The 12,640-nt window shown below is 33.6% G+C and overlaps 1 protein-coding gene across 1 annotated transcript in view; it reads right to left on the minus strand.

Moving 5' to 3' along the window:
• Positions 1 to 12,640, minus strand: part of Spred1 (sprouty related EVH1 domain containing 1) — an 81,636-nt gene that overhangs the window by 45,672 nt on the left and 23,324 nt on the right. The window contains exon 2 of the mRNA XM_047540360.1: positions 1,675 to 1,849. Coding sequence (XP_047396316.1) covers positions 1,675 to 1,849 — 175 coding nt within the window. The remainder of the gene's footprint in view (positions 1 to 1,674; positions 1,850 to 12,640) is intronic.

Genomic DNA, 12,640 nt, shown 5'->3' on the forward strand with positions numbered 1-12,640 from the left:
AATATACAGAGATATCAGTTTCACTCATTTGTTTTCTATTTTACATCTAAGTCATCTTTTCCTTGTTCTTATGATTTTCCTAGCAAGTTTTTCACCCAACTCTTACTCTGTATTTAACTTCTTCCTTTTCGTTTCTATTATTTTAAAGTTTCAACAAAAAATCTTAGATCCTATTTTGTTCAATTTCTAAACACTATAACTTTTTTTCCAATGACATTTCCAGTTATCTTTGCTTATACCAGAAGCATTATACTCTAGACAGGTCACTATAAGCTTTTTCTTAGGTGTCTTCAAGTATTAACATATGCCAGGCATCATTTTTATCTAAGGCTAAAAGCAACTTTAAATATTTAAACTTTTTAAAAGATGACATGTTAAATTTATTATATTCACTCCTGACTTCAACTGGGTTTTCCATAGCACTGCACATTCTTATTAACTGAGATACTGTGCATAAAACAAAAGTAAATTATAAATTTATAAAACACTGGCATTAAAATGCTTCCAAAATTATTTAGGATCTCTCTCCCTTTAATTAAGTAAGAAACTGGGGCACTGATAAATTAAACAACTCAAGAAACCCAAACCCAAAACTAAAGAAGATTGTATCCAAAATATTCATATATGAAAGAACGACTTGGATCTTAAAAACACATTTCCAACAGAAACAACACAGAAGTTAAAGGGCCTCATAAACTGGTTCACAAATGTATATTTAAAGGGAATTCTAGTTACTTAAAAGGATCTTAAAAATTAGGGGCATTTTTCATTTTGGTTGTTATATGCTCTCCTCTTCCTTGATGCATAAATTCACTACATCACTCAGTTTTTTATATATAATTGTTTTTGGTTCTTAAATAAAATTAAGAAAAAGCTTTTCACACAAATTAAAAGAGCAAATAACTATCAAAGGCTAGACTGAAATTTAAAAACAAATATAAGAAAACATTCATCTGAGAAGATTATAGTGTTAAAAATTAGTCTGACTACCAGATAATCTTACGAACTAAATAAGTAGATTAATATGGGGAATGAAGAAAGAGAGAACCTTAGAACATAGGAGCATAAGGCAGGAAATCAGCAAAATCATCCTGCAAGGGAGTCAGATACTTATGATCTCTGTTTCAATTACTCAACTCCGACTTCATAGAGTAAAAGAGAAGTCACAGATGAACATAAATGAACAACTTCAATCATATTCAAAAACTTCCATTTATGGACAATGAAATCTGAATTTCATATAATTTTTATGTGTCACAAAATCATAAGTCTTCTTTGAGTTTTATGAATCATTTAAAAATATAAAAACCACTGTTAGTTTATAGTTCCTATTAAAAAAATGTGGTAGGCCTGGACTACCATTTGTTAAAGTCTGGTATAGGGAATACAGGGGAGAAGGAAAGCACAGTGTAAATGCTTTAATAACTGGGGGTGGAGGACTATTCATCAGTGTTCTTGCATTTAACCCAAACAGAAAAGCAGAGCACACGCCCAATGTGTATGTCAGATCCAGTTTTGAAAACTGTCATTAACAGAAAATTAGCTCTAGGAACATAATCACTGAGTCACAAGCAAAAATAATTCTCGTAAGTAACATACTAATCAACTTTAAACAGATAATTCATTTTGTAGAACATATCCTAAAATTATAGCAGTAGATACATTATTCATTACCATTTTGTCCCTGAGTCGCTCTCCACGGATAAAAAAGTCAGCACAGCCATTCTCTTCCTGATGAGGGACTTTGAAGACAGTGACGCTGCTTAGTCCACTCCCTCCAAGGGGTAACCATCCACCACTTGAGTCATCTCGGGTCATCACCACAGCTCGCACTCGTGCATAACTATTACTAAAACAGATGCAGAGATCAGGAATTAGTTTTTCCATAAGCAAAACTGAGCTGAACTGTCAGTCTTGAGACTCCAAAGATTGCAACAGTTAACATATGCTGACCAAATGGTTTCATACTTCTATGATAGTCCACAGAAAAAAGCGCACTTGAAAGAAAAAAAAAAAAAAAAAAAGAATCACAAAATAACTAAACTTAAAGGTTATCCTTTATTTTGAAGGCTAGCCCTGTAATAAAAGACTACATAAGTCGTATTTTAATTTATCATTTCAGTAGTCCAAGCGCATGGGACAGAGCACAAGCGCAGAGCGGGTTGTGAAGATCCCCCACAAATACTGTCAAACTATACAGACTACCATCAAACTTCTCTCTATATATGTCCATTTGCTTCAGCATTATAGCCAGGACAAATTATTGCAGTATTTCAGCACATTTAATTATGGCATCTCTAAGTTATAAATGGAGTTATAATTATAAATGAAGTGTTGAAACAAACATGCTTAGGTTTACATGCCACATTTTTTATTTCTTCTAGCAAATGGGAATCTAAATAATTTACACAAATCATATGCAGAAAAATGTTCTGTTTAATACAGTTATTAAGCAAATTGGTGTGTAGAAAGTATTTATGACTTCTTTCTGGCAGACTCTATTCTTAAGACTGCATTCTAGTTCCATTTCAGAATCATTTCATTAACAACGATCTTTACATAAAATCCACAAAATGTGTTTAACATATAATTGACATCTAAGCCTTTTAGTTCTGAAACTTTTAATAAAAGTAGTAACAGAATCCTAAGAGCAGTACGCCTTGCTGACTTCTGAAAAAATTATACTGAATGTAACTTAAACATGTCTTTGTTATTAGAAATATCAATTGAGGGCCTATGTAACAGTTCTGTGCTTCTTAGTGTGTCTCTGCACTAAGTTGTCTGTTGCCATCGTGTTTGTCTGAAAGCTCCCATTTGCTTAAAAAATAAGTTCTTTATATATTTATTTTCTTGAGGTACACTTTACATACAATAATATGCATCAATTTCAAATACAATTTTAAATACCGACTTCAGAGTTGTTGAATTCTACCAAAATATGTGTTCATATGTATAAATGTGCGTGTGCATCGATATGTATCTATCTGTTGCAATAGTCTAAATGTTCGTGTCCAAAAATTTGTATGCTGAAATCCCTAACCCTTAAAATAAGGGTATCAGGTTTTAGCAGGTTTGATTTGATCACAAAGGTAATGCTTGCATCATTAGGTTACAGCCATTATAAGAGACACCCAGAAAGTTACGGCTTTCTTTCCACCATGTGGTAACGAAGTGATTCAAGAACCCAAAGTGGGTCCTCACTAGACACCAAATCTGTTGACACCTCCATCTTGAACTTCCTACCCTCTAGAACCGAGAAATTTCTGTTGTGTATAAGCTACCCAGTTCATGGTATCTTATTATAGAAGCCCAAACATATACAACCAACATAACAATCAAGATATAAGACATTTTTATTACTTTAAAAAATTCCCTTATGTCTCCTTTCTGCCAAGTAACCATTGTTTTGACTTCTAGTACATGAATTAGTTCTGCCTATTCTAAGCTATTGTTAAATGGAATCAGACACAATTATCATTTCTGTACCCAATTACGGTTTAGACGCAAGGTCTTCACCCAAAAAAACTCACGTTAGACAATGAAGGGGTAAAATGTGAGTGCTGTGGATTAAACCATTCAATGGATTTAAACATCAGAATAGATTAATGGGTGATAACTACAGGAAGGTGAGGTGCACCGGAGGAAGTAGGTTATTGGGGGTGTGCCCTTGGGATTATGTTCTTTTCCCTGGCTCCTTGAGTTCTCCTCTCTGCTTCCTGGCTGCCCTGAACTGAGCAGCTTTCCTCCATATGCCCTTCTGCCATGAAGTTCTGCCAGAGCAATGGAGTTGTCTGGCCATGAACTGAATCTCTGAAACCCTGAACCCAAAATAAATTTTTCTTTGCAAACTGTTCTTGTCAAGTCTTTTGGTCACAGCAACAAAAACCTGACTAACACACCCCTTTTTATATGACATCTTTTTCTCATGTTGTTTTGTGTATCAGAAGTTCATTTTTCTTTTCATCAAGTCATTCTCTAGTTGCATAAATACAATTTTTTCTTTATTCTTTCTTAAATAGATGGGCTTTTGAACTTTTCCTAGTTGCTGGCTACTATGAATAAAGTTTTTGTACAAGTCTTTTTGTGGAGATGTTTTCATTTTCCTTAGGTAATTGCCAAGAAATTGAATTAATGGATCTTAAGATAGGTACAAGTTTATATAGAAAACTACAAGTTTTTCAATGTGGTTGTACTCTTACATATTCCATTAATAACATATGGTAGTTTCATGTGTTCTCTGTCCTTGCCAATATTTGGTGTTTTCAGTTTTTTAAATTTTACTCATTGTGATGTGTATATTCTAGTATCCTATTGTAGTTTAAATTTTTCATTTCCCTAATAATTCATAATGTTGAGCATCTTTTCATGTATTTTTTTGGTCATTTGCTTATTTTCTTCTTAAAGCTATGGGCTTTTTTATTATGCTGTCCTATTACTGATTTTTAGAAATTCATTATATATTCTGGACACAAGTCTTTTGCCAGAGAAAACTGACTGCATTGTGTTGGGTTAAGAGTGAGGATTCCAGAGTCAAGCTTCCCTAAGTTGGATCTTAGCTCACAACTTACTAGCTGTGTGATCTGGAGAAAGTTAATCAATTTCTGTACCTTAGCCTGATCTGTAAATAACAGCATCCATCTTTTCTAAAGGTAATCAGTGCCAGACACATAATAAACACTATATAAGATTAACTATTATTATCCTTATTATTACATCAATGAAACATTTAAAATTGAAGAAGTTGCCATGTGGTAACTCAAAGCCAGGCAAGAACTAGGAAATAATAAAATTTACATGGTAAACCATAATTCTCCATTGCTCTCATCAAATTCTTATTTTGGGCCCAATTCCTGAAATTCTTCAACACGGAGAACTGGTGAGAAGATATATGGATGCACAATGGTTAAGATAGTGTAGACATCAAATTATACACTTCCTTCTAGGGTAGGATGGAGCAAGTATTTCTACTACAAATAAACATGGTATGCATCTTGAGGCTGCAGAAGCATTATTACATAAAAAAATCACTTTTGAGGAGGCTAGCTTCAATTTTAAGGCAAATGAAGAGACTCTTAAAAGATACTTAGTTTCCTCCCCACTCCCCTTCCTCTATCATTTAAAATCTAAATTGTAACTAAAATTTCTAATCTGATTTTATTTAAACAATTATTTTAAATATATCCTTTCACATGTAGTAGAGGAATCAAACTACTGTTTTAACCTATATAATAAAACACCAGACTGGGTTAATTTACAAAGAACATAAATGTATTTCCCACAGTTCTGGAGGGATCAAAGCACAAGCTGGTTCAATGGTTAAAGGTCTGCTTTCAAGATGGTGCATCCTCTGGAAGATAGGAATGTTGGGTCTTCCCACTGCAGAAGGCAGAAGGGCAAAAAGTGAAGAACTCCCTCTGTCAAACCCTTTTATAGAGGTACTGATTCATGAGGACTCCATTCTCATGCCCTAAACGCCTGCCAAAAGGACAAATATCCCTACGCACTGCATTGGGGATTAAGTTTCAACATTAATTTGAAGGGACAAAAATATCAAAACCATAGCAACTACTGATGTAGAAATCCAGGTAAGAGATAATATTGGATTGGACTAGGGTGATAATGGACATGGAGAAGAATGAACTGATATAGGTATATCTTGGATGCAGGGCTGCAAAGACGTGCTGATAAGACTATACAAGTGTTCTAAATTTTCTAAAATTCTTAATTGTAACCATGTGCTTTATTTTCTACAATTTTCAACTGGTATTTCAATATAGGCAGAAGAATATGAACAAGCACAAAGATAAATTTTGCCTAAGTTGTATTGATCTATGTAGGTTTTTCTTCAAAATAGCATTACTATATTATATACAAGCTAACATAACTATAAAATTATAATTTAAAGCATTCTGCAGATAAGTACCTATTATAGCACCATTTTACTGTCAAAGTATTTCTTAACTATTAAATGAAGCTTATAGTTACAGACAATGTTACAAGCTCTAAATGTTTTAACTGGCTAAAATACTTTATCTTTGGTCCAAAGTGGTCTTCTTTTTCACTTTCTTTTCTCTCTTGCAAATCCTTCTTGCTTTGTGATTACCAAGCCTATTCTATGAGCCCCCAACTGCTGGAAAAGTAGAATATACAAAGAAGAAACAGTATGAATAATGTACTAAATGTTTGGAAAGCCCAAGTTTAAAACAAAATGTTGAATACTTAAAATTCCTCAGAAAATATAGACTATAATCACATATTGGGTCATTTTTTGGTACACAGAATACTTGAATAGTTTTAATACTGATTCTTACTCTTCTCATTTTCTGATCACTACCAAAAGTTCCCACCTTTCCATTTTCTCTCACTTGTCTACTACAGGGAAACCAGAATATACTCAAAGTCAGATAACATAGTTACTACATACTGTACTCTAGAGTCGTGTATATGTGGCAGCATAATGCATTGGATACTTTTATACACTTATAATAATTAATTAACCATAGGTTCAATTTTGTTACTGTGAGGTAAAAAAAAAAATTGCCCATGATATTTATAAATTAATATTCTAACACCTATCATTACATTCAACTAAGTAACCAGAAAAGGAAGCTATCAACTACCATGTTACAATATTGACTTGTACAGAAGTGTAATTGATCTTATATTGGTTTCTTTTCATTTTTGAACTATTTAACGTATTTTTGTTGCAAAGTGTAATAATTTTATGACTTGAGAGAGTGCTGCAACTCCACTTAACTCACACTCAAGAGTTTAACTAACTTTCAAGGAAATGTTATCTTGATAAAGACATAAATCAAAAACCTAAAAATCCCACTGTAGAGCAATATTACTTTTTACGACTCAAGTCTTAATCTCACATTTGTTCACCTCTTGGAAGGGACTGTGAATCCCCAAAATTGTATTAAAATGTGAGTTCTCAGACATATATGTATTTTCCTTAGTGAAGACAGTACATAGTTTCCATCACAGTTTCAATAGCATCAATGATTGCCCTAGTCCAATTTTAAGAACCACTGCTACAGAAAACAAACAATATGACTTTGTACTGCTCTGATTCTTGCTCAGATAATTGTTTCCTAAGTTTGGATACATTTTAGTTGCCTGTTAACAGTTTATAATATTATGGCTGACTTTTCTTAAGCTTAACATTTCTAAAGTTATTTCCCTAGTTTTTTCTCTCTTCTGTACAATATACCTAATTAACATCTTAATTTTAGACCAATGAGACCCATTTGGATTCTGGCCTCCAAACTACAATATGATCAACTTCTATTTTGTCAAGCCCCTGAAGTTTGTTGTAATTTGTTTCAGCAGCAACAGAAAACTAATGTAAAATATGGGGGAAAACCTTCTTGAGGATATGAAAGCAATCTATGAAAGGGGATAAACATAACTATTTTCAATTTCTAACTACAATAGTACTAAAACATCCCCCCCCCACATATCACAATTGAGAAGATTCTTTGACTCCTGTTCAGTACAAAAATTTATGCTATTTTTTCCATATAATATCAAAATACACTTTGCTGTCTATGGTACATTTTAAGCAAACACCATCCATATAGTAAACATTATTATGGAGATTGAGTTTAGGAGAAAAGTATTTAATAGAAGTAGTTTAAGATGATTTAACACTTCACAGTATAAATACTTGCTTTGTAAACTACGTAGTATACAGATATTCAGAAGATAACTATGTCATTTAGTTTTGGTCCTTAGTATGACACACTTGTGTCACATTCCATAAAGTGGCCTATCTAATATACTGATAATCAAAATAAACACAAACAAATGTGAATACTCCTATATTTCCATTTTATTTATGTATGCAGCATATAAATAAGTGCTTGCTGGTTAATTAAGTAAATGGTCTATTTTTATGCTACAAATATAAAGAAAATGGAAGTCACGATCCCCTTCCTATAGAGGTTTATCATCTCATGGGCAAAAATATAACATAATGAGATTATAGAAGTATTCACATTTGATTTGTGTTTATTTTGAATATCAGTATATTAGATAGGACACTCATGGAGTGTGACACAAATATGTTATGCTAAGGACCAAAACAGTTTAAAAGGTAATCATGACCCCAGTACCAAAAAAAAAAAAAAAAAAAAAAGGTAATCATGAACAGAAGCAGGGAAGGCAAAGTGAGACAGCAGTTAGTTTGCTGAATTGGGCCTTGCATATTCTGCTCAAGGTTAGTCATCTATTTTACTGCAATAAAGAAAACATGGAATATATAAACACAGGAGTACAATATTCTGGTTTGTGTTTGGAAAGATCTCTCATGGAACAACTAAGAGAACTTTGCTGAACACTAATGAGGAAGGTATTTTCCCACCTTACAGATAAGGAAATTAAGGCCTGAATGGGTTAGAAAGAAAAGAGTCTAAATTATGCCTTTAGCATTAGTAACTTTAAAAACTGGAGCAAATATTTCATGTGTTGTAACCATCAACCCAAAGTAGCACATTTGGATCACTTAAGCTGTGTATCTCCATTTCCAGTTCTATAAAATAAGAATAACAAGCTATTACAGTGTTATAAGAAGTTAATGAGGATATACATGTAAAGTGCTTAGCATTATGCCTGGCTCAAAGATGCCCAATAATGTTCCACTGACTTAATTTATTAAGCCAACTTTATGTTGTTACAGTATTTGTATTCTGACACTGTATACGTTTTTGTCATTTTATACGGTTGTCCATAATAAGTCCAGAAGACAGTCCTCTCCTCAGGACTTTTTAGTTTAAGGAAGAATCATTAACCACAGTTAAGAATCAAATAATCCATTTTCTAAGTCTTTCAAAACTCCTTAAAGGATGGAAGTACTTACATCTGGGAAATCTTCCAGAAGGGGGGAGGGGGGAACAAAACTTAAAACATGAAGGTTGATCAAAAAAAATTCATAAACTATCCCTTTAGAATCAACCATTCTAGGTATTGATTGATAGTATTATCAACAAATTAAAAAGTGGTTCAGCACTCTAATGACTTTGTAAATTCCCTGTCTTCTAGCACCACTACTATTCTTTATTATTCCTTAGTTATCAGCAATGATACTGTGATTTCATATTGAAGTTCTCCAGGTCTGGGTCAGAAGATTAATAGTATTCATTGTCAACAAGAAATCAGAAGAGAGAAGAGAAGAGCATAAAACCATTAGAATAAAGTAAATAAAATACAGAAAATGTAAAAATAATCTTGAAGAAAACCAACATAAATACAAAATAGACAAATATAGTTTCAGAATGCATTAAAATATAAATTCAATCATATTAAACTCATATCTACATAGCAGACACCATAAATTATTTTAAAAAAAGCAAATTGAGAAAAAACAAACATACAGTACATATATTAGTTTTCTACTGCCACTATAACAACCTGCCACTAAGTTAGTACCTTAAAACACCACAAATTTATACAACTCTGTGAGTTGGAAGTCCAGTTTCACTGGGTAAAATCAAGGTATTGGTAGCACTGCACCTCTTTCAAGAGGTTCTAGAAGAAAAATCCCTCCTATGTGCCTAGGCACTTGGCTTCCATCCAAGTCAGGAACATGGGTTTTCTATGAGCCTTCTGTAGTCATTTCTCTTTCTGATCACAGTTCCACAATCAGGAAAGGTTCTCTATTTTTTAAAATTTGTGAGTAGACTGTTGCCATGTAGATAATCCAGGATAATCTCCCCATATCAAAGCTCATAACTGCAACCATACCTACAAAGTCCTAGCATATTTACTAGTTCTGGGGATTAGGGCAAGGACATCTTTGGGGAGGGGAGAAATAGAGGGCACATTATTCTACCACAAACGTAACATAGAAGAAAACTGATATCCCCTTAAAAATTTTAACTTTTTACTAGCTAGAAAGAAGGCATAAGAGTTTATTTTTCTTGTTTCTCAATGTCTTGAGTAAAATTATATTGTTAGTCTTATCTGTGCTACCAGAGATTATAATGACAATTGTGGGCTTATGCTAGGGATAAAGTATTATTCTTCTGACCACTCAGGAGAGTGGCAAGAGCATTCAGTTAGAGATCTTTTTCTCTCCATACAGGGAGATTCAGGTGATCTTCCTGTAAAGGTAATTTCTTCATTGTCTACATCAGAAGATAGGTTGGTTTTACTAAGGAAGCAAGCAGAATTCCTTAGAGTGAATATCCAAAACTTTTGGATACATTGCCAACTCCTTTTTGAAGGTTCTGTACGTGTAACTTCATTTAGGAGTGGTAAAAAGCATTATTTTTCCAAATTACCTAGAGGCAGGTATTTTAGAGTTGTGGCTTTACCCAAGTTAAGAATGCATATAAAATCTTTTATTTCCTATTTTTTAATTCATTCTTTATACATGACAGTAGAGTACATTTTGACACACTGTACACAGAGCATAACTTCTCATTCCTCAGGCTGTACATGGTGCCGTCACACCAGTAGTATAAGAATGCACATAAAATTTTGGCATTTAATGGCAAAGAAGTAAGGAATAACAAGGATTAGCCACCAATCAAACTGGGGATTAAAAAATATATATGGAGACAGCAGCAAGGATCCAGATTAATCAATAGAATAATCTCCTAAAGAAAATTTTTTTATTTGGTTTGGCCTGATACTGGGGATCAAACTCAATGGCTCTCTACCACTGAGCTATATCTATAGTCCATTTTATTTTTTGAGACAGAGTCTTGCTAAATTGCAAAGGTTGGCCTCAAACTTGAGATCTTCCTTACTCAGCCTCCAGAGATGCTGGAATTACAAGCATGCACCATAGCATTTGGTTAAAAATGGAAGTATTGCTACAAAACATGATTTAAAAACCTCCAACATCTGATTCTCTGGATATGACTAACAATTAGAAGTCCTAAAAGTACCTCCACAAAGTAAGCATTCAATAAACACTTCAATAGTTGAATCCAGACAAGGGTAAAGGGCAAAATATTACAGTTGGTACCAACAATATAATCACAAAAATACTGTAAGCAAAAGTTGGGGAAGTCCTTCAGGGGTTAGGATAATCAAAACTGACCTCACATACTGGAGGATTTAGAAAGTCACATGCGTGGATAGGATACGCACATTCAGAAAAGACATGAGAATATGTTTTCACCTCTAGCTGATCTCTAGGCTCAGCATAAGAAGGACATAAAAGGTATAAGAATTGTAGATGGCCTGGCTAAATTCTGAGGTAGTGCTGCCATACAGCAATACTCTTCAAAGATGGGTTTTTCTTTCTTTCTTTAACTTCTGGTATTCAAGGAAATGTCTGTCAAATCATAATATGACCACATGGTAAACAAACAGAGACTCACACTTCTCAATTATGAAACTTACTACGAAGTTACAGTAATCAAAACACTGTGGTACTGGCATAGAAATAGACATATATAAGAATGAGCATTCAGTCTACTGATTTGTGACAAGGGTCACAAATTAAAGAACCCATACATAAAAGGTCACATATTAAATTATTTTGAATAGGTAAATCCAAAGGTAAAAACCATTTGGTGGCTGTCAAGGGATGGGGAAGGGGGTAATGGAATGTGTATGTGTACAGATTTTTCTTTAAGGGTGATGAAATGCTTTGAAACTAGACAGGGGTAATGTTGCACAACATCGTGACTACACTAAATTTTATACTTGAAAATGGTTAAATTCATGTTATGTGATTTCACTCAATGTTTAATACAGATAAAATGTTAATTGTTTTCATTTATAAATCCAAAATGATAATTAAAAAAAATAAAAGATTTTCACTTTTAAATCTTCAAAATTTGATGTGCTTTTTATGCATGTAGTATACATCAATTCTGCCTCGTCCTCAACACTTATATGTAAACTAACTATTATAATACTGAACAGCTTATGAGAACATTATAAAAATAGACACTACATAGAAAGAGATCTTAAAATCTGGAATGCTCTTATTCTTCATTTATTCCTTACTAGGGATTAAAACCAGGGGCTCACTATCACTGAGCTACATCCCTAGTCATCTTTATTTCGAGACAGGAACTCATTTAGTTGTTCAGGCTAGCTTTGAACTTGTGATACTCCTGTCTCAGCCTCCCAAGCTGCTGGGATTACAGGTGTGTGCCACCACATCTGGCAAGTTTTGTTTTTAAAATAAAAGTTCGTTTTTAAACTTAACTGTTAAGGATTCCTCACTGATCTTTCTTTATTAGCTCTAGATTCATAAAATCCTTACAGTCCCAACAGAGTGACTGTTTTCAGAGTTCAAAATTTCTAGAATTGCATCTCACCGTCTGATGTGTCTGCATTAGGTTATCTGCTAATCTCTGAACCAATCGCACACCTAGGTAACCCACTCAGTGAAAAGGCCTGAAAAGTGAAGAAGAAATGAGTTCCCCAAGGAAAGTAGAGAGATCTTAAAAGACAAAAAGCCAAGGTATGCAGTGTCTTTGCAGACAGAGGTAGAATGTAGAATAATAGACCTATTCTTTTGGGGAGGAGGAAAAAAAACTCAGAACAAGAGTTCAGTTGTTAGGGGCTGGGATTGTGGTTCAGTGGTAGAGCCCATGCCTAGCATGTGTGAGGCACTGGGTTCGATTCTCAGCACTGCATATAAATAAATGAATAAAATAAAGGCCTATCA

The sequence above is a fragment of the Sciurus carolinensis genome, chromosome 2, assembly GCF_902686445.1.
Source record: "Sciurus carolinensis chromosome 2, mSciCar1.2, whole genome shotgun sequence".
NCBI lineage: Eukaryota > Metazoa > Chordata > Mammalia > Rodentia > Sciuridae > Sciurus > Sciurus carolinensis.